Source organism: Hylobates moloch, unplaced genomic scaffold, assembly GCF_009828535.3.
Source record: "Hylobates moloch isolate HMO894 unplaced genomic scaffold, HMol_V3 SCAFFOLD_4, whole genome shotgun sequence".
Taxonomy (NCBI): Eukaryota; Metazoa; Chordata; class Mammalia; order Primates; family Hylobatidae; genus Hylobates; species Hylobates moloch.
In genome coordinates this window covers 22,205,368-22,228,862 of record NW_026652279.1, presented here as the reverse complement: position 1 = coordinate 22,228,862, position 23,495 = coordinate 22,205,368, and the positions used below count along the sequence as shown (strand labels likewise).

The 23,495-nt window shown below is 43.4% G+C and overlaps 1 protein-coding gene across 1 annotated transcript in view; it reads right to left on the bottom strand.

Annotated features, from left to right (window-relative positions):
• ARL8B (ADP ribosylation factor like GTPase 8B) overlaps positions 1-20,971 on the bottom strand; it is a 60,539-nt gene extending 39,568 nt beyond the window's left edge. The window contains 2 exon segments of the mRNA XM_032149555.2: positions 20,677-20,850; positions 20,852-20,971. Coding sequence (XP_032005446.1) covers positions 20,677-20,850; positions 20,852-20,971 — 294 coding nt within the window.
• Positions 20,972-23,495: the final 2,524 nt, after the last annotated feature.

The window sequence follows — 23,495 nt, the reverse complement described above, 5'->3', positions numbered from 1 at the left end:
AGGGAATATGAACCACTCCTCTTGCCTCTCTAGATAGGGGGCAGACTTCAGTAAGCCCATGGGAAAACTCTTAACTTGTACCCACATCCTAAACATCACTGGTAAGTCAGGCAATGGCAATCACTCAGCTCTCCATATACCCCAGGCTAACGTCTGGTGGTATTGTGGGAAAAGAAACCTCCACAACTTGTTACCATCCAACTGGACCAGGACTTGTGCTTTAGTCCAACTGGCCATTCCCTTCAACCTGGCATTCCATAAGATACCCAAAAACACATACGGCCACTGAAAGCAAGAGAGATTTGACAAACGCTTTTAATCCCAATATATATGTTGACTCAACAGGAGTCCCTAGGGGAGTGACGAATAAATTTAAGGCCCAAAACCAAATAGCTGCTGGGTTTGAGTCAGCACTCTTCTGTGGTCAACTATTAATAAGAATGTGAACTGATTAACTACATCTATTATAAGCAACAGAGATTCATCAGTTATACTCGGGACACCCTCAAAGGGATGGCTAGCCAGTTAGACGCCACCAGCCCAATGGCCTGGAAAAAGAAGCTTGCACTAGACATAGTATCAGAAAAAGGGGGTGTGAGTGTTATGCTGGGTGGGAAACATTATACTTTCATTCCCAACAATACTGCCCCAGATGGGACCATCACAAAAGCTTTACAAGGACTGACAACTCTCGCCAACGAACAGGCAGAAAATGCTGGAATTAATAACCCATTTACACGTTGGCTAAAAGGTTGGTTTGGAAAATGGAAAGGCATGGTGGCTTCAATCCTTACGTCTCTCATAATTGTAGCCGGAGTCTTAGCAGTGGGATGTAGTATTACCTTGTGTGTGAGGGGACTAGCACAGAGATTAACTAAAACAGCTATTAATAAACAAATGCCAATAAATTACCAGCAAAATAACCTGCTACTATTAGAAACCAAAATAAACTCACTCTCCTATAAGGAAGAAAGTAAACGACTTCTAAAGCAATTTGAGGACCAAAAGGGTTTAGATGAAAATGAGACCAAAGGAGTAAATGGAAAAGGACGGAAATTTGTGAGAAAACATTTTAAGTGGTCCATTTTCAAGGCATAATAAATCTAAGTACTGGAAGCCAGCCTGTGGATGTAACAAACTACACAGCTCATGCACCTAGAAGGTCATGATAAGCGAGCAGAATGTAGAGGAGGGGTCAGCCCCTAAAATGGGAGAAAGTTTCATTATTGGGAAATCGAAACTGAAGTAGGGAAAGGGACCAGGGTATAACCTTATAAGGGGGATAATAAAACTTAGGCAATGTCCAGGAAGATTGTAACCCCACAGTACTCAACCAATGAGGAGCTGGGGGAGGGACTTGCGTGCTAGGAGATAAATTACCTGTTGTAACTGCCCCCGGTGTGACCACCTACCAGACACCAGATCTTGCAAGACCGCCATTAAAAGTCTCGCTTCCGCTGTTCATGTCTCCAAGTCCATTCTTTGGGTTTGGATGGGTAAATGTGTGTTTCTCACAGGCGTGAACCAATATCCCACCGGAATGTTATTGGTGGTAACCCATCATGGTTTCTTTGAGCCCCAGGAACCATTATTATAGCCTAGAATCTTCAGATTACAACAAATCACAGCTCCATACATACGGCTGCACACGTACAGCCCCTCATGGCATATTTTCGCTATGGACTGTACCCCTAGTTCAGTTTTAAGCAATCTGGAAACTGCTGCAACATTCACTAGAGAGTTAAAGACTAATGTGTTGAAATTTTGCCAAAAAAAGAAAAAAAAAAACAAGAAGGTGTATTAGTCTGTTCTCATGCTGCTAATAAAGACATACCCCAGACTGGTAATTTCTAAAGGAAAGAGGTTTAATTGACTCACAGTTCCACATGGCTGGGGAGGCCTCACAATCATGGCACAAGATGAAGAAAGAGTAAAGGGGCTTCTTACATGGTGGTGGGCCAGAGAGAAGTGAGAGCCAAGCAAAAGGGGTTTCCCCTTACCACAAAACCATCAGATCTTGTGAGACTTATTCACTATCTCAAAAACAGTATGGTGAAAATCGCCCCCATGATTCAGTTATCTCCCACCGGCTCCCTCTCACAACATGTGGGAATTACGGGAGCTACAATTCAAGATGAGATTTGGGTGAGGACACAGCCAAACCATATCAGAAGGCTTTGTTCCCTATGAACCAACAGGAGAGTATTATTTTTAAACACTGCCACACATGCTCCCCAAAGTGAGGAACAAAAACTAATCACATCTTGGAGGCGGAGCTTGCAGCAAGTGGAGATCGCGCCACTGCACTCCAGCCTGGGCGACAGAGCGAGACTCTGTCTCAAAAAAAAAAAAAAACAAAACTAATCACATCTTGTGCAGTGAGAAGCTATCCCGACCACTGCTACCTCTGAAAGAATATAACAGAAAGACCCAGGAGCCCTGCAAGCCTTGCACTGCATACTGCCCTAATTTCTTTCAGACAGGATACCCTGCAGGAATTGAACTGACTCATTCAGAATTCCCAGGTCCAATATCATCCATTAACTACTTCTGCTTCCCGTTCAGCTCCATTTCTCTATGGAAAATTACACAGGAATTTTTCTGGGCCATGAAGAAGTACAGCTGATGACAAGCACTCTACAATATTCTGGGTCTGCCTCATTCTACTTCCAGGGAAATAAACTTCACTGCTTACTGAAACTGCAGCATCCATCAGTGGCCGTTTAGGTCTGCAACTAAACAAATGTCAAAGATGTTACTAAGAAGTTACCCAGAAACACTTGTCTGCAAGGCTCCTAATGACACTCAGATCCTTTGTATTAGAATAAAAAAACTTATAAATGTCACCAAGAATTATAGTATATAATGCCAGGTGACAACATCTCTATAACCCCTTATCAGCTCTTTTCTACCTGGAAGATAAATGAAGCCCCTAAAATTCTGTTCCACAGGTATATCATAAGATAAATAGGCAATCCTCCCTTTAAAGACTGCTAGCCTAGGCATAGCAGAGGCAAGAAAATGTTTACAAATACTGTTTTGCCCGTTAGACTCTGGAGGAAGCAAACCATGGCACCTGTCATTGGATACATTAAAGCCAAGATTTTAACTTCTTAGTCCTTTAGTGCCTACTTTTAACATTTTTCTGCCTCACAATTTTGCAGCTTCATCTCCCGAACTAATAGTATCATATGGATTGTCTTGTGTTCCCCTCCACTGTAAAAAATTCAGTAACACTTAACTTTTAAAAATATTAATAATTCCCTAAAATCATTTTAAACTACAGTGTATGGAATCTTTTAGCTGTTTGCTTATATATCAGTGGAGACATCTGTTTCCACCCTTCTCAGGCGATCCTGGAATACAGTGGTGTGGCTGCAGAGAATGCCATGGGCTGAATACATTCTTTCAATGGCTCTTCCACACTGCAGCTCTCGCTGGGTATTACTGAAGAAACAGTAAGCACTGTAAAGCCACTCCATTAGCCCAGTCAGTGCTTTCGACATTGTTTCACAGTGAAACTCAACTCTTAAAATGATGGACAGTCATAAAACACTGAGTCACTGTACACTTCCTAGGTTCCAAACTGCAGTGCCTTCCAGATAGTAAAATCATTATTTATTCAGTAGCTGCCTAAAATTCCACTTACTATCATCAGGGTGAGGAGTGTGGCAGGTGCAGTAAGAGCAGTAAGAAGTTGGAGTGACAAGAATGTTTTTCAATCACATGTGATGACTGCATCAACAATACATCCTTATTATTAGCTAAGCTATATGTAATTGGCTTATACTATTTAAAAATAATAATGATAATAGCTCAACATTACTCATTTTACTCTGGCCTTGTATTACAGTAAAGACAACTTGAGGTCAAGGTCACAAGGTCACATACACACAGCTAAATAGTCGCAAAACTAGAATTTGAACCTAAGTTTAAACTTAAAAGCCCTAAAAGTGATTTTCCACTTTAGTGTAATGCCTCAGGCATTTGGCAGTTGTTTGTTGGCAAATGAACGAGTGATTATTTGTACAAAAGCGTGAAGCCAATGTTAGACTGCTGAACAACAAAATACAAACTCCATGATAAATTGAGAGGTTGTAAATAGATGTTCTGCTAGTCTTCTACTCTGGTGAAAAAAAAAAAAAAGAAAAAAAAATACACAAACTTAAAGCAATCACTATCTCTTCCACCAAGCCAAAACTATTAACTACAACCAAATTTATCAGCAGAAGAAAAACCCAAATAAACCAGTAAATTTTTCACCAAGTTGCCCTTAACATCTGGCACATCTAGGATGGGTTATGGCAAAACAAAACAAACAAACAAGAAAACCTGTCATTTTAGTTTCTCTCTCAGAATGACAGAAAACCTTCAAGAATCAGAAACCATTAAAAAATAACAATAATAAGCAAAGAAAGAAGATTTAAAAAGAAGTCTCAGAATCAGAAACCAGGCTAGGCACAGTGGCTCATGCCTGTAATCCTAGCACTTTGGGAGGCTGAGGTGGGAGATCACTTGAGGCCAGGAGTTTGAACCAGCCTGGGCAACACAGTGAGATCCTGTCACCACAAAAAATAAAAAGTTTTTAAAAATTAAAAAAAGGGCTGGGCATGGTGGCTCATGCCTGTAATCCCAGCACTTTGGGAGGCCAAAGCGGGTGGATCATTTGAGTTCAGGAGTTGGAGACCAGTCTGACCAACACGGTGAAACCCTGTCTCTACTAAAAATACAAAAATTACCCAGGCCTGGTGGTGCACGCCTATAATCCCAGCTACTTGGGAGGCTGAGGCAGGAGAACTGCTTGAACTCAGGAAGCAGAGGTTGCAGTGAGCCAAGATCGCACCACTGTACTCCAGACTGGGTGACAGAGTGAGACTCTATCTCAAAACAAAAAAAAAAAAAAGAGAGAATTAAAAACTGGTCCCTTGTGCCCAGTACACTACTACTCTGAAACTCAGGAACCTTTCATTACCTTCTGAAATTGAATTTCTACTCAAGTGTCCACCTGAAAGGTGAGGGGGTTCTACTTCATCTAGCATCTAGTAGAGCACATGATCCTGCCCTAATCCCCAAATATCACATCAACCTACCTAAGGAGTACTCATTCTATGCCAGTCACTGCGCCAATTGCCTTACCTCACCATGAGCTCATGGGGCAACTATTCTCATGCCGAAATCACCAGTGAGGAAACTGAAGCTTTGAGGAGATCACAGAATCCTGGCATACCCAGAATTTAAATTTAGGCCTGCCTGATCCCACATACTTAAACATTACCCTATACTGCTTTACTCTATTTAAGTCAACAATTACAGAGCAGCAGGCACACTGCTTCATTTAAAGGCCATAAATATTGAAAGGGAGGTTGTACTCTGAAGGTAGAGACCAATGAACAGATAATTTGCACAAATAAATATAATTTTGATCAAATGCTGTGAGGAGAAGAATTAGGGCAAAGTTTTACAGACCTGGGACCTGAAAGATGCGTAAGACAGTGCCATCTAGGGGGAAAGGAGTACTAGCAGACAAAAACAAGTATCGTAGGCAAAGAAAATCAACTGATATCTTGGGCATCTCATTCTCCATCATTACCACAATCTAACATTTACTTCAAAGGCCTACTTCCTCTATCTTTCTGCCCACAGCCATTCTGCTGTAATTTTCACTAGCTAATTTAAATCCCCTTTCCAAATCCTGCCAGAATAAATACCAAAATTTGTAAGTGTTCCTAGGAAAGATAACATAGGGTAGTACTAAATAGCCAGTAGAGTAGACTTAAAACAATTGGCACAAAGAGCCAAAGAAAGCAAAAAATGCACATGGAACACCATAAAGTCATGCCCAGTTTCCAAACTAATTTCAGTGACAGGAGGCAGAAGAATTAGATTTATCAGAAGTCAAAGCAAGACCCTAAAGGATTTGTAAAAATGGAACCCAGATTCCTCATAACTCATCTGTTTTATGGAACAGGACACTTCAGGCTGAATTAGAATTGAATTTCAGACCCAAATGACAATTAACTGTGTCACTTAATCTTTATCTTACATAAATCAATAAATGTCTACTTAAAACAAGGGGCCAAAAGAATAATATAATGTCTTATGTGAAAACATTTTATAAAATAATCAAGTTCACTTGAATCCAGGAGGCAGAGGTTGCAGTGAGCCAAGATCACGCCCCTACACTCCAGCTTATGCAACAGAACAAGACCCCATCTCAAAAATATATGTAATAATAATAATAATAATAATACGCCAGGCATGATGGCTCATGCCTGTAATCCCAGCACTTTGGGAGGCTGAGGCGGGTGGATTGCCTGAGCTCAAGAGTTTGACATCAGCCTGGGCAACACGGTGAAACCCCGCCTCTACTAAAACACAAAAAAATTAGCCATGCGGGGCAGCGTGCACCTATAATCCCAGCTACTCGAGAGGCTGAGACAGGAGAATCGCGTGAACCTGGGAGGCGGAGGTTGCAGTGAGCCAACATTGCGCCACTGCACTCCAGCCTGGGCGACAGAGCGAGACCCTGTCTCAAAATAATAATAATAATAGTAATAGGCCGGGCATGGTGGCTCACGCCTGTAATCCTGACACTTTGGGAGGCTGAGGCAGGCAGATCACAGCGTCAGGAGTTTCAGACCAGCCTGGACAATATGGTGAAACTCTGTCTCTACTAAAAATGCAAAAATTAGCTGAGCATGGTGGCATGCACTGTAATCTCAGCTACTTGGGAGGCTGAGGCAGGAGAATCGTTTGAACCTGGGAGGTGGAGGTTGCAGTGGGCCGAGACTGCACCACTGCACTCCAGCCTGGGCGACAGAGTGAGAATCCGTCTCAAAAAAATAATAATAATAGTAATAATTAAGTGAGCCAGGCACAATGGCTCACACCTGCAATCTCAGAACTTAGGGAGGCTGAGGCAGAGAATTACTTGAACCCAGAAGGCAGAGGCCGCAGTTGAGCCAAGACTGCACCAGTGCACTCCAGTCTGAGCAACAGAGTGAGACTGTCTCAAAAAAAAAAAAAGATCAGATGTGTTTCATTAATTAAATCAAATAATTTTTATTGAATGTTCTTTGTATTGGAAATGGGAGGAAAGGATGATTACACAAAATAGGATGTCTAGGAACTAACTCTATGTTAACTAGCCTAAAGAATAACATAGTAGGCCAGGCGTGGTGGCTCATGGTTGTAATCCCAACACTTTGGGAGGCTGAGGTGGGCAGACCACCTGAGGTCAAGAGTTTGAAACCAGCCTGGCCAACATGGCAAAACCCCGTCTCTACCAAAAATACAAAGATTAGCCAGGCGTGGTGGTGCATGCCGGCAGTCCCAGCTACTCTGGGAGGTGAAGGCATGAAATCGCATGCACCTGGGAGGTGGAGGTTGCAGTGAGCTGAGATCACGCCACTGCGCTCCATCCTGAGAGACAGAGCCAGACTCCATCTCAACAAAAAGAATGACATAGTGAAGGTGCAACAGCCATTTCCCAACTTGTTTTATGGTAATGTCCACATGTTCCAAAATGAACTGCTATCTGTAAGCACTACAAATCCATTATCAGACTGCTCTAAATGAGTCTCTAAGCAGATATCAAAGAACCTAACTGGGCTATGAGGACCAAGGATCACACTTTGTCTTTTCAACCACACAGTAAAATGATCAGTACTGTAATCTGAGTAGAAGAAAAATGATATTCTAACACTATCTACATGTTTACCAGGCACCAAAGAAAAATCCCAACTTAAATGTCAATAAATCAAATATCCTTTAGGTTTAAAGCACACAAATCACACCTAGAAAATTTTCTCTTCATTAGAAAGTCACTATACAAACCTAAGCCAGGCACTTTCCAGAAATAGAAAAATTACTCTTCGAATTAGACAGCAAAGGCTTCCCAGCCTGCAAATGAATTTGACCCACTCTGAATATACAGCCTTCATCCCAGCTATTAAAGACCTCTTCTGGGCAGACTGCATTCTGGCCACAGATTAATGTACATAAATACCACAAATAAATCAAGATAGCCCAAAAGCAATCCTGAGGAGTGGAGAACATTCTGCCTAGTCCTTGTGTCCAAAACATTGGCAAAAGGAGTAATCAGCAGGGTACGGTAAGTGACAGCAATCAGTAGAAATAAAAGATCCTACAACTCACTCTTTAGAAGAGAAACTAGGAATGGATCTCAACTACTTCCTATATCTCTTACTACTCCTGAAGACAAAATTAGGAATTGGATGAAATGTTAATTCTCAGTTTTTGTGCCACTGAACTTAAACTACATTTAAGTAGCATTCATAGCCTGTCATTTCCATCCAGCAATCCCTTTATATCATTATGTAACACTTTTTTTTCCAGGGGGGTGGGGTGTGGTATGCAGTGCAGGGGAGACCTGGTCTCTGTCACCCAGGCTGGAATGCAGTGGCACCATCATGGCTCACTGCAGCTTCCTGGACTCAAGCCATCCCCTTACTACCTCAGCCTCCCCAGTACCTAGGACCACAGACACACAGCAGCACATCTAGCTAATTTTTTTTATTTTTTTATTTTTTGTAGAGACCAGTTTCACTGTTGCCCAAGCTGGCCTTGAACTCCTGGGCTCAAACGATCCACACCCTTCTCAGCCTCCCAAAGTGCTGGGGTTACTGGCATGAGCCACCACGCCCAGCCTACAATACAATTTATACTCAAATCATCCCTTTTTCTTCTAAACCCATTCTTTCTTCCCCACCCTATAACTGCTGTTTGCTGATGGTACAACCTTATTCCCCACCATTCAATCAAATCCTTAAAAGGGACTTGGCAAATTCCCCTTTGTCCTGTACCTCTGACTTAATTGCTAATTTGTACTCATCCTACTTCCATAATAATGTATACCTTTCCCCTCCTCCCCAACTGTCTCCCCCAATGTCTCTCAACCAGACCTCTGTAATAACCTTGTAACCAGTTTCCTTGTGGATGGTCTCTACACTGCTGCTAAATTAATCCTTCGGAAACACCGGTCTTATCTTATTCCTCTAAATAAAAACCTTCAGTGGCTCTCCATGCCTAATGTCACACTCACTCAAGGCCCTGTGGGAGCTGACTGAATCTACTTTTGCAGCCTTTGTTTCTTTTTCCTTCACTAAGGTTATGCCTAATCCAACAAAAAAAATTTATTTCCCTCAGCTGTGCCTTTGCTTTTCCCACTGTTCCTGCTTGAATATCCCTTTTTCCCTACATGATACCGGAAGTTCCACAAGGGCAAGAACATTGTCTGCTTTGCTCCCCATTATATTTATGCTGCCCAAAACACTGCTTGACATATTTGTTGAATAAATGAAATTCCTCTACTCTTACAACTCAGCTCAAAAGCCATTCCTGCTACTGTCCAACCAAAATTCAGCAAACAGCCTTACTAAATAAAACTCCTCCAATGTCTTAATGGGGTGGGTCGGGGAAGAATTCCAATAGCATTTTGTATCAATCTTAAGGCACTTAATATTCCTCTCCTATACATGGCACATACCCTACCATAAATGACCTTGTCTGGTACATTTATCAGTTATCTATCACAATGCCTTGCACACAGTTTAAGCATGCATAGAGTAGATATACTTTGCTGTTATCATTCATTCATTCATTCATTTATTCAGTATTTAAAGAGCTTGTCATGTGGCAGGGACTGTTCTTAGCACTGGGGTACAGCATTGTAAAATATGATAAAGCCTTGCCTCTGTGAAAAGGGACAAGGACTATTAGAAACAAGAGAACAAGATAATTTCTGATGGTTAAAAATAACGACAAGGGCCTGGCGCAGTGGCTCACGCCTGTAATCCCAGCACTTTGGGAGGCCGAGACTGGTGGATCACCTAAAGCGAGGAGTTCAAGGCCAGCCTGACCAACATAGTGAAACCCTATCTCTACTAAAAATACAAAAAAATTAGCCGGGCCTGGTGGGGGGAGCCTGAGGCTGAGGCAGGAGAATCGCTTGAACCAGGGAGGCGGAGGTTGCAGTGAGCCGAGATCGCGCCACTGCACTCCAGCCTGGGAGACAGAGTAAGACTCTGTCTCAAAAATAATAATAATAATAATGATAGGGAACATGATCAATCCTAACTTAGGACAATATCTACTACAGAAAGGATGGTAGGACTTATGCACAGTGGCTCATGCCTGTACTCCCAACACTGGGAGGCCAAAGAAGGAGGAAAACTTAAGCCCAGGAGTTCAAGATCAACCTGGGTCAACACAGCAAGATTCCATCTCTACAAAAAAACAAATTTTTTTAATTTGCTGGGCATGACGGCACATGCCTGTAGCCCCAGCTACTCAGGAAGCTGAGGCAGAGGACTGCTTGAACCCAAGAGGTTGAGGCAGCAGTGAGCCATGATTATGCCACTTTACTCCAGCCTGGGCGACAGGGTGAGACCCTGCCTCAAAAAAAGGAAAGGATGACAGAAAAATTCAAAGGTTAAAACTAGTCAAATCATTTCATTTCTGAAATTACTGGAACTCTGAAAAAAATTACAAAAACCAAAGTTAAACATTTCAGTCACTTAAGAGTAGAAAATAATGGCAGTAACCAAAATATTCATATAAAGGTTAATGAAAACCTGTAACGCCGATTTAATATTTTTAAGAAACGGGTAGGCTGGGTGCAGTGGCTCACGCCTGTAATCCCAACACTTTGGGAGGCCGAGGTGGGTGGATCACCTGAGGTCAGGAGTTCGAGACCAGTGTGGCCAACATCGTGAAACCCCACCTCTACTAAAAATACAAAAATTATCTGGGCATGGTGGCATGCGCCTGTAATCCCAGCTACTCAAGAGGCTGAGGCAGGAGAATCGCTTGAACTCAGGAGGCGGAGATTGCAGTGAGCCGACATCGCGCCATTGCACTCCAGCCTGGGTGACAGAGTGAGACTCTGTCTCAAAAAAAAAAAAAAAAAAAAAATTTATTTTTTTTTTTTTGAGATAAGATCGAAATAAGAAAGCCAAAAGCTAGAAACAAAATAGCTAAATTATGAAGGAGAGAAATGTAGGTTTCTTTTCTTTTCCTAGATTTTCCTCTGATAAGAACTATTTACAAATGATGAAGTCCATGTATTGGCATTAAAACATTCTCCGGACAAAATCAGCTTTCAAGAAAATAGTGGCCGGACACAGTGCTCACACCTGTAATCCCAGCACTTTGGGAAGTTAAGGCGGATGGATCACAGGAAATTGAGACCAGCCTGGCCCACATGGTGAAACCTCATCTCTACTAAAAATACAAAAATTAGCTGGGCGTGGTAGCGGGTGCCTGTAGTCCTAGCTACTCGTGAGGCTGAGGCAGGAGAATCACTTGAACCCCTGTGCCACTGCACTCCCAGCGTGGATGACAGAGTGAGACTCCGTCTCAAAAAAAAAAAAGAAAGAAAGAAAAAGAAAAGAGTGAAGAAAAGGCAGGCCTAACAATGTGTCTAACCTAGATTTTAAGCAACCTCATTCTTAACATTATGCTACATTTTGCATACTGAAGTAAGAATATAGGTTAATAGGCTGGGTGTGGTGGCTCATGCCTGGGCTGAGGCAGGCAGATCACTTGAGGTCAGAAGTTCAAGACCCACCTGGCCAACATAGCGAAACCCCATCTCTACTAAAAATACAAAAAATTAGCCAGGTGTGGTGGCACACGCCTGTAATCCCAGCTACTGGAGAGAGGCTAAGGCAGGAGAATCACCTGAACCCAGGAGGCAGAGGTTAGTCAGCCGAGATCACACCACTGCCCTTCAGCCTGGGCAACAGAGCAAGATTCCATCCCCCCCCACCAAAAAAAAAAGAAAGAAAGAAAACCCATGCAAGCAAGCAGCATCCCACCATAATAGGTCCAAGATTAGGTAAGGATTATACTGAAATATATCAGGGTTATGGAATATGCAATCTACCAATACTTCTTTTTTTTTTGAGACAGAGTCTCGCTCTGTCGCCCAGGCTGGAGTGCAGTGGCGCAATCTCTGCTCACTGCAAGCTCCGCCTCCTGGGTTCACGCCATTCTCCTGCCTCAGCCTCCCGAGTAGCTGGGACTACAGACGCCCGCCACGACGCCCGGCTAATTTTTTGTATTTTTAGTAGAGACAGGGTTTCACCGTGTTAGCCAGGATGGTCTCGATCTCCTGACCTCATGATCTGACCGCCTCAGCCTCCCAAAGTGCTGGGATTACAGGCGTGAGCCACCACGCCCGGCGCAATCTACCAATACTTCTAAAACAAAATAGCGGCATGATAAGTAAAGGGGATGAGCTGTATTTATATTTACATGGCTTGCCTTGGAAGGTCAACAAAAAAGAACTATGTTCTCGGGCAGGCGTGGTGGCTCCTGCCTGTAATCTCAGCACTTTGGGAGGCTGAGGCAGGAGAATCTTTTTTTTGAGACAGAGTCTCGCTCTGTCACCCAGGCTGGAGCGCAGTGGTGCAATCTTGGCTCACTGCAAGCTCTGCCTCCTGGGTTCACGCCATTCTCCTGCCTCAGCATCCCGAGTAGCTGGGACTACAGGCGCCCGTCACCACATCCAGCTCTTTTTTTTTGTATTTTTAGTAGAGACGGGGTTTCACCGTGTTAGCCAGGATGGTCTCGATCTCCCGACCTCATGATTCGCCCGCCTCGGCCTCCCAAAGTGCTGGGATTACAGGCATGAGCCACCGTGCCTGGCCTAGGAGAATCTCTTGAGCCCAGGAGTTCCGGGACCGGCCTGGGCAACATAGTGAGATCCAGTCTCTACAAAAAAAAACAATCTTTTTTTAAGAGAATATGGCCTTGGTCAGGTGCAGTGGCTCACGCCTATAATCCCAGTACTTTGGGAGGCCAAGGTAGGCACACCTATAATCCCAGTACTTTGGGAGGCCAAGGCAGGCAGATCACCTGAGGTCAGGAGTTCGAGGCCAGCCTTGCCAACACGGTGAAACCCTGTCTCTACTAAAAATACAAAAACTAGCTGGGTGAGGTGGCACGTGCCTGCAGTCCCAGCAACTTGGGAGGCTGAGGCAGGAGAATCACTTGAACCCAGGAGGCAGACGTTGCAGTGAGCCAAGATCATGCCACTATACTACAGCCTGGGTGACAGAGCAAGACTCCGTCTGAAAAAAAAAAGAGAGAGAGAGAATGTGGAGAACGTGACCTCACTATGTTGCCCAGGCTGGTCTTCAACTCCTGGCCTCAAGTAATCCTCCTGCCTCTGCCTCCCTAAATGCTGAAATTACAGGTGTGAACCACCACACCCAGCAGCAAAAATCTTTTTTTAAAAAATTAGCCAGGTGTAGTGACATATGCCTGTGGTCCCTACTACTTCGGAGGCTAAGGTGGGAGGATCTCTTGAGCCAGAGCCCAGGAGGTGGAGGCTGCAATAAGCCATGATCATGCCACTACACTCCAGCATGGGCAACAGAGCAAGAACTTGTCTCAGAAAGAATTATGTTCTCTATAGTTATCAGTCTTGGCAGTTGCTGAAATATAAAAAGGAACTCTTAAAATATATTAAACACAAACAGAGCAGTATCTAATAGGATAATTTTAAAATACCACTCTACTTCATCAACAAAACTATGTTTGTCCTAAAAAATACCAGAGGACAAAGTGCTTAACCAAAGTCCAACTTTATATATGAAATCTGTTCAGTATTAGCTGGGTGAGGTGGCAAACGCCTGTAATCCCAGCTACTCAGGAAGCTGAGGCAGGAGAATTGCTTGAACCTGGGAGGTGGAGGTTGCAGTGTGCCAAGATCGTGCCACTGCACTCCAGCCTGGGCAACAAGAGCGAGACTCTATCTAAAAAAAAAAAAAAAAAAAAAAACTGTTCAGACCTTCTCAGTGGGAGTGTACACTTTCTGGAAAGCAATTTGGCCATATGACATAAAATGCGTTTTTGACCCAGAAATACCAACTCTGGAACACATCCTCAGGAAATGCAGATCAAATTGATTACAAAAGGAAAACATAGGAAATCGCTCAAACGTCCAATGAGGGAATTACCAAATATGTTATGGTATATCTACAAGACATACCACAATAAAATAAACTATGAAGACATGAAAAATGTTTTAGATAGAAAAATGCATACACTGTAACAAACCAGAATATAAAGCATTATAAGTAATATTATCTCAGAACTTTTTAAAAGACATCTGGATATACACATTAAGAAGACAAAAACGAAATGCTTTTAATGTTGACGGTAGTTAATCTTAGATGGTAGAAGTAAGTGGCTTCTTCTAACTTATACTACTCTTTTCACATCTCTGCTAATGAGCCTGTATTGTTTCGATAACACAAAAAAATTTCAGAAAAAAATTTTTTTAATAATATTTGAGTAACTTTTTTATAGGTTCAATGTATTTTATATCCATGTTCAATAACCACTTACTATATCTTTGAAAAACTTAAAAAATCCATTAACTTGTGAAATATCTTCTAAGACAGTCATTTAGAACGCATTATTGCACTCTAACAGCTTCTTAATGAGAACATTTGGCTTTCAAGATTCTTGGTCTGCAAGGAAAAACAAATAATTGGAGAGGGGATGAAGGGTAGAAACTTTATGGAAGGTAGAGATGCTCCTTTGTAAGATGCCTCATTTTCCACAACTCAGAATCTATACTTGAAGACCACCTTATTGGAAGACTAGCTTCTCCAGTGAATTTTCATATGTGTAAAACATCTAGACTTGAACCACAGCCCATTTTCTTTAAAAATGGTTTTTGCCATTCTTATCTCCAAAGAAATTAAATAATAAGCAATGCAATCAAATACAAAATTATTTCTGCTTTTTTTTTTTTTGAGACAGATTTTCACTCTGTTGCCCACGCTGGAGTGCAGTAGCCCAATTTCAGCTCAACGCAACCTCCACTTCCCAGGTTCAAGCAATTCTCCTGCCTCAGCCTCCTGAGTAATGCCAGGTTAATTTTTGTATTTTTAGTACACATGGGGTTTCACCATGTTGGTCAGGCTGGTCTCAAATTCCTGACCTCATGATCCAGCCACCTCAGCCTCCCAAAGTGCTGGGATTACAGGCGTGAGCCATTGCGCCCGGCCCTCTGCTTTTTTTTTTTTTAAGAGACGAAGTCTCGCTCTGTCGCCCAGGCTGGAGTGCAGTGGCGCAATCTCGGCTCACTGCAAGCTCCACCTCCCAGGTTCACGCCATTCTCCTACCTCAGCCTCCCGAGTAGCTGGGACTACAGGCGCCCGCCACCACGCCCAGCTAATTTTTTGTATTTTTAGTAGAGACGGGGTTTCACCACGTTAGCAGGATGGTCTTGATCTCCCTCTGCTTTTTAAAGATATTAAAGGGGCCGGGCACGGTGGCTCACGCTTGTAATCCTAGCACTTTGGGAGGCCGAGGCGGGTGGATCACGAGGTCAGGAGATCAAGACCACGGTGAAACCCCGTCTCTACTAAAAATACAAAAAATTAGCCGGGCGTGGTGGCGGGCGCCTGTAGTCCCAGCTACTCGGAGAGGCTGAGGCAGGAGAATGGCGTGAACCCGGGAGGCGGAGCTTGCAGTGAGCCGAGATCGCGCCACTGCACTCCAGCCTGGGTGAGAGAGCGAGACTCCGTCTCAAAAAAAAAATAAATAAATAAATAAAATAAAATAAAATAAAGATATTAAAGGTAGTTCAACAACACAATAATGCCTGTTAGCCAGTTATTTAAATATCCAAACATAATATTCCACTCTTACTTTCTATAGATTACCATTCCTTCTCCTAATTCATGTTCATAGATAAATATATAGTCCTCAAATGTTAGTCAATATGGTTAAGATGCCTGGATTTAAAATGCTATCTCTAGAGTGACACATAGTACTCATAATTATGTCTGTATTTCTGATTCTATAAAGCAAACATTTTATATACAATACAAAAAGTGCAGCTGATTTTTTAAGTTAAATTAAATACAAAAAAGATGTTTAATGGATTAAGATCTCCCAGTCCACAGTTCTATGGTTCTAACCTCAGCTGGATCTAAAGAGGTGGGAAAAGTAGAAAGTACACTGGCCCCAGACTCTAATTCTATCTCTGCTACTAATTAGCTTTGTTGCCTCAGGAATTCCACGTAACCTCACTGGATCTGCTAGCCACATCTAAAAAATGAGGGTAAAATTAGACTACTTAATTAAGGTTTCTACAAACTCTTTAAAAAATGATTCCAGGTTCATATTTCTACAGTCTTCCCAAATATCTTCTTTTCCTAATTCTCAGCAGTAATAAACTTTTCCTTGGATTAACCTTTCAGGTATCAACAATGTGCAAAAGTGTAGACAAATTTTTATACTTCCATTTAAAAAATACACAATGTCCATAAGATTTATCCTGTATTATTTTGGTAAATCCTATTAGATATTTTTTAATAACTGTAACATATCTAGGAGCCCAGTTAAAAATAAAGATTACTCAATATACATTACACACATAGGCACATGACTTATTGTACAATAACTGCCAGAACAGTTAGCAATGGAAAATACTTCATTCCCTGACACTAGTCAGAAAAGTAAAGACTAGGGTGTTTCTTTTTTATAATGTTCAAAACAAAAGAGAACACTATGTATATCAAGTGTCTCTACATAAAATTGGATTAAATTAGGTATCATTTCAGTTTTAAATTCCTAAGGAAAGGCATTTTAAGTCTGGGCATTCTGCAACTAAGCTGCATTATCTTTTAGACTCAAACCAAACCTTACATGTAATAGTAATTCAGCTTCATGAACCTTTTGAGTAAGTTAAATGACATCTATCAAATCTTCCTTAATGTTTAAGGCACATGTAGTGACATTTTAATTTGTTTACAAAATGTTGATTTTTACAAAAAGAAAATTGGCTTCAGCTGAAGCTTTTCAAACCTGAGAAGTTGCTTCTTAAATTTGAATAAATAAATGGTCAACTTTCTAGAGTGACACATAGTACTCAATACATCTGTATTTCTGATTCTATAAAGCAAACATTTTATATACAATACAAAAAGTGCAGCTGACTTTTTAAAAGGCTAAACTTACTATTTTGGACTCGTTTCTACCTAAAAATCTGTAAAATCATCTTTAATCACTACCTTGGATTTTAATCACTACATCCTTAATGTATTCTATAAGAATCAGGGGTTACGTTAGAGCCTTGAGGTTAAAAAAAAAAAAAGTATGAAATTTACTGAGGTCCTCTTTCCAGCATCTTAAAAGCCACAGCCAATTACAGCCCAGATGTCTTTTTTCTTTTTTAAATTAGTATTACTTTTAATTGACAAATCATAATTGTATACATTTATGGAGTACAGCGAGATGTTCTGATACATGTTTACAGTGTGGAATGACTAAACCAAGCTAATTAACACATCCATCACCTTATCTTTGTGACTTTTTTTTTTAACTGAAGCTACCCACACCATTACCATTTTAAAAAGAATAGTCTAATGATAACAGTGGGCTGGGCACAGTGGCTCACGCCTGTAATCCCAGCACTTTGGAGACCAAGGCAGGCACATTACTTGAGACCGGGAGTTCGAGAACAGCCTGCCCAACATGGTGAAACCCCATCTCTACTAAAAATACAAAAATTAGCTGGGCATGGTGGCAGTCGCCTGTAGTCCCAGCTACTCAGGAGGCTGAGGCACAAGAATAGCTTGAACCCAGGAGACAGAGGTTGCAGTGAGCCAAGATCACACGCCAATGCACTCCAGCCTGGGCAACAGAGTGGGACTCCATCAAAAAAAAAAAAAAGAGATAATAGTGGAGCCACTGGTTCACTTTGACTTCAACAGCTTTGCAGAAGTTTTGTCGTTGTTAAACATAATAATCTAATGGTGGCGGGGGGGGGGGTAGAGGGAACACATGATGCGATTACCTTCCCCAATCCATAAATCCACTACTGCAGCCCACATCTGGATAGATACAATGATTCAAAGTAGAAAATGATACCAGTTGAGTCTCTTCTCAGTATTTTTCAAGCCATTGTTCCTGCATTAAACAGGTACGCCCAATTACAAATAATAACAACAGTTACCATTTACCTATCCCCTTCTGTGGGCCGATATGAGTGCTAGCCACTTAACATCTTTCATGTCATGTAATCCCTAGAGCAACTCTGTAAGAAACATATCATTACCTCCACTTAATAGATGGGGAAGTAAGGACTCAAAGAGGATATAAGGCTGCTAAGCGGCAGAGCCAGATTTCAAATCCAGGGTTGTCTGACTTCAAAGGTCATGCTCATTAAGCTACACTGTCTACTGAAAACAGAAGCATGAAAATCAGCAAGAAGTTTCCCAAAGATTTGCTCAGAGTTCCCATGCATAACAACTGCAACAAATACAACTGGCTGTATTAATACACCTATCTACATGATACATTAATTCAATGTTGTCAAAGGAACAAGATTTACAAGATGACTCCAATTCTCATCTCGAGGGGATATGAGAAAATTTACAGTTAACTGAGCTCAACTTCACTCAAGCTTATGCCTCATCTTTTCCATATTATATAAAAGTTTTAGCGGGCTTCTAATCCCAGTATGCTGGGAGGCCAAGGCAGGAAGACTGCTTGAGGCCAGGAGTTCAAGATCAGCCCTGGCAACACAGCAAGAGCCCAACTTTATTAAAAAAATAGTAATAATAAAAATAAATAGCGAGCCATGGTGGTGGCACATGCCTGTAGTCCCAGCTACCTGGGAGGCTGAGACAGGGAAGATCACATGAGCCCAGGAGTTGAAGGCTGCAGTGAGCTACGACTGCACCACTGCACTCCAGTCTGGGTAAAAGCGCAAGACTCTGTCTTCAAAAAAAAAAAAAAAAAAAAAAAAAAAAAATTCTAATATAAATATGTAACCCGAAGTTCATCTTTCCTCATTAATTTTAGTGGTATTAGGCCAGGAATGGTGGCTCATGACTGTAATGCCAGCACTTTGGGAGGCCAAGGCAGGAGACTCGCTTGAGCCCAGGAGTTCAAGGCTGACCTGGGCAACATAGAAAGATCTTGTCTCTACCAGAAAAAAAAAAAAAACAAAATTAGTGGTATTAGATACACATTCCACTCTTCTATTCCTGTGGAAAGATAGTCCAAGCGCAAAAAATCATAATATTACGATAGGAGGCCAGGCGCAGCGGCTCGCGCCTGTAATCCCAGCACTTTAAGAGGCCGAGTCGGGCGGATCGCAGGAGGTCAGGAGTTTGAGACCAGCCTGAGCAACAAAGCAAAACCCGTCTCCACTAAAAGTAATTAGCCGGGCGTGGTGGAGGACGTCTGTAATCCCAGCTACTCAGTAGGTGGAGGCAGGAAAATCGCTTGAACCTGGGAGGTGGAGGTTGCAGTGAGCTGAGATCTCGCCACTGCACTCCAGCCTGGGGGACAAAGCGAGACTCTGTCTCAAAAAAAAAAAAAAAAAAATTAATAATAACAATATTAGAAAAGGAGCCGAACAAGCAGGTAAATATTCCTTATACACATCATTCTTCAAAGGACGTTGGGGTTTCTGCTAATCTCTTTTTCTCCAAGACTTACTCCCTCCTGTTGCTTTATTACTGCAAGGACTAAGAATCACAAGTTACCTATTTTCTCAAACATGAAAGCTGTCTGTGTTTGAATCATTCTTGTGTAACCTAACCAGTCGGACAGCTAGTCTTCAGGATTTCAACAGTCATCGAAAAGGTGGAAGAACTGCTGCCATCTCTCTTCAGAACAGTTCTAAAACTCCCCTGGCGTGTACAAGCACTACCAGCTAAAACTGAGTCACAGCAACTCTTGGGCTTTAAATAAAGATCGAGGAGAAATCTTTCACTCCTATTTATTTCCCAACCAACCAAACAAGCAAAACGAAATAATCACCTTTCTACTCAATCATTGCTGAACAAACACCACATTCTATGTAAGTCCTCAGTGCAATTTTCCTTCCACCCATTCCCTGGGCCTGCTAAGCCTGGTTCCTGCCCAGTACCTTCTTTTCTCTTCAAGTGAAAAACACCATTTAAAGACCAACTCCTCTTTCGCAGGGTAGTTAACTTTACGCTGACTGCAGATCCATTTTACCCACTCGCTTAAAACAATGAACTCTTAGCTTAATAAATACTACGTATTGCGGGCTAGCTGGAGCTCAGCAATCAGCTTGGTCTCCGCGCCTGGGGGACGGGTGAAAACAAGTAACTGAATTAGATGGGACGAGCTGCCCACAGAATTCAGGAAGGCGCCCACACTGGTCTCCCGTTTTCACAATGGGGCTATTGGTCCAAAGTGGCAACTTAAGAGAGGCTCTTAATGCTTACGCTTTCTCATACGGCTGACGGATTTGTCAAATCCCACCCTTTGGGAAAGTGACAAACTGGACTTAACTCTTTGGCTGCCCCTACTGGGCAAACCCAAAGGAAACCCCAATCCCCAAGCGCTTTAAAAATGTGACGAGCTCAATTTAACTCTTTCCGAGCCCCCGCGGCGTTGAGGACACAGCCCTTGGAAAATGTCTACACTGACTTAACCCTTCCGCTACTGATCTCAGTGCTACTCCCCGCGCCGCCAACACGCGGGAAATTCCAAATCCTGGCCCTCGGGAGATGACAGGCCCAGCTTCGCACGCCCCCCGCCATCAGTCCCATCGCGCCGAGGGGAGCCCCAACTCAGGCCTTCGACAGGCGCCGGGCCGGACTCCCGGCTGCGGAGCCCCGGGTGAGTGAGTGGGCGGGCGCTCACCGCGATGACATTGACGAAGGTGGTCTTGCCCGAGTACTGCAGCCCCACGAGCGTCAGCTCCATCTCCTCCTTCCAGAAGAGTGAACGGAACCAGTCCAGCAGGCGGGAGATGAGCGCCAGCATGATGGCGGCTGGGAACGAGAACGGACGGAAGGACGGAAGAGCGGCGGCGTCGACGACTTCCACACTAGCGGGCCTCCGCCCGGACCCCCCAACGGCTCCTTGGTGCCCCGGCGCGACACGGGCGGACACCGGCGGGCGGCAGCAGCCAGACCCAGGAAGCCGAGCGGATCATATGACTCGCCCTACCCCCCACGTCCGTCCCGGCGCTGCCGTCGGCACCCACGGCAAGAGCGGCGCGGCCAGTCTGGCCAGGTCCGCCCGCCGCTGGCATCGCCACCTGGTGGGCATGCCCTGCAGCACAGCGTGCCCCCGGGCCCCCTTGAGGCTTTCTCTACATTCATTCATTGTTGGTTCATTCGTCATTCATCCACTTATTAATTCGTTAATTCATTCATTCATTTTTTTCTATAATTGTTCATTAACAATCTACCCTGCAGGAAGACTTCAAGACTCTGGAAGAGTTGGCGTGGAATAAAAATTCCTGTCCTACATTTTTGGTAGTAGCAAAAGATACTGTTAACTTAAAAATCACACCGTTTATAAATTTAGAAAGGAGAGCTTTATTTCTTAAGAAGGGGATTATAACCTGTAGGCAGGACGTGCAGCCTCAGGCTAAAAAAACAAAAGTAAGCACTTTGAGAGAGGGAAGGGTGCAACAAGAATTTATATTGAGAGGTTGGCCAAGTAAACATATTTAACTTATGGAAGGAGCTATTAATATGTATGAAGGTGGTCTTACATACGTAGTGAACAAATCTGTATGTTACATATAATCTGTGTTCATTTGGGGGTGGTGACTTAACATTTAAATGTATTATAATCAGGCAGGGCGCGGTGGCTCATGCCTGTAATCCCAGCACTTTGGGAGGTCAAGGCGGGCAGATCACCTGAGGTCAGGAGTTTGAGACCAGCCTGACCAACATAGTGAAGCCCCATCTCTACTAAAAATACAAAAATAGCCGAACGTGGTGGCATGCACCTGTAGCCTCAGCTGCTTGGGAAGCTGAGGTGGGAGAATTGTGTGAACCGAGGAGGCGAAGGTTGCAGTGAGCCGAGATCATGCCACTGCACTTCAGCCTGGGTGATAGAGTGAGACCCCCGTTTCAAAAAACAATTAATAAATAAATAAAGTAAAAGTATTATAATCAGGCCCTCCACGTCAGAAAGTGAATCAGGGACGGGAAAGGTATTCAAGTGCTTGGCCTCTATAAAACCAGCCAGAACTGGGCCAGGCACGGTGGCTCACGGCCTGTCATCCCAACACTTTGAGAGGCTGAGGCGGGTGGATCATGAGGTCAGTTTGAGACCAGCTTGGCCAACATGGTGAAACCCCGTTTCTACTAAAGATACAAAAAATTAGCCCAGGCCGGGGGCAGTGGCTCACGCCTGTAATCCCAGTACTTTGGGAGGCCAAGGTGGGCAGATCACCTCAGGTCGGGAGTCCAAGACCAGCCTGACCAACATGGTAAAACCCTGTCTCTACTAAAAATACAAAAATTAGCCAGGCATGGTGGCACACGCCTGTAATCCCAGCTATGCCGGAGGCTGAGGCAGGAGAATCGCTTGACTCCAGGAGGCGGAGGTTGCAGTGACCAAGATCATGCCACTGTACACCAGCCTGGGTGACAGAGCAAGACCCCATCTCAAAAAAAAAAAAAAAAAAAGCCAGCCAGAACCAATGCATGGATGCATGGTTAGTTGTCTCTTAATGGGAGAAATTTACAGAAATCAGTCTCTTGTCTAATCAAAGCCATAGTTAGGCTTGTGGAACAGGTCAGTTAGCCTGCATCTGGCAGAGAGCTGTAACTGTTTTAATTGTGTTTATCTCCAGGCCAGTGCTGGTTTAGGTGGTAGAGAGAAAGAAAAATCTTGCACATAGTAATTTAACCCTTGCCTAGTATGCCCTTAGGTCCTGTTTATAATTTGGTATCTAATTGTCACAAAGAGTCTGTTCTGTCAGTCTTATGATCTCTATTTTAACATTAATGTTGGTCATTTGTTGTTTCTTTTTTTTTTTGAGACGGAGTCTCGCTCTGTTGCCCAGACTGGGGTGCAGTGATGCGATCTTGGCTCACTGCAAGCTCCGCCTCCTGGGTTCAGGCCATTCTCCCGCCTCAGCCTCCTGAGTAGCTGGGATTACAGGCGCCCACCACCACGCCCAGCTAATTTTTTGTATTTTTAGTAGAGACGGGGTTTTCACCATGTTAGCCAGGATGGTCTCAATCTCCTGACCTCCTGATCCGCCCTCCTCGGCCTCCCAAAGTGCTGGGATTACAGGCCTCAGCCACCTCGCTTGGCCAGGCGTTGGTTATTTCTAAACGACGTAAGGGAGGAGGTATAACCAGGTGTGACTGACTTCCCATCTTGTCGACGGAAGGAACTCAGTTTTTAAGATATTCCTAGGATTGGCCGGGCACGGTGGCTCACGCATGTAATCCCAGCACTTTGGGAGGCTGAGGCGGGCAGATCATGAGGTCAGGAGATCGAGACCATCCTGGCTGACACGGTGAAACCCCATCTCTACTAAAAATACAAAAAAAAATAGCCAGGCGTGGTGGCGGGTGCCTGTTGTCCCAGCTACTCGGGAGGCTGAGGCAGGAGAACGGCGTGAACCCAGGAGGCGGAGCTTGCAGTGAGCCGAGATCGCGCAACTACACTCCAGCCTGGGCGACAGAGCAAGACTCTGTCTCAAGAAA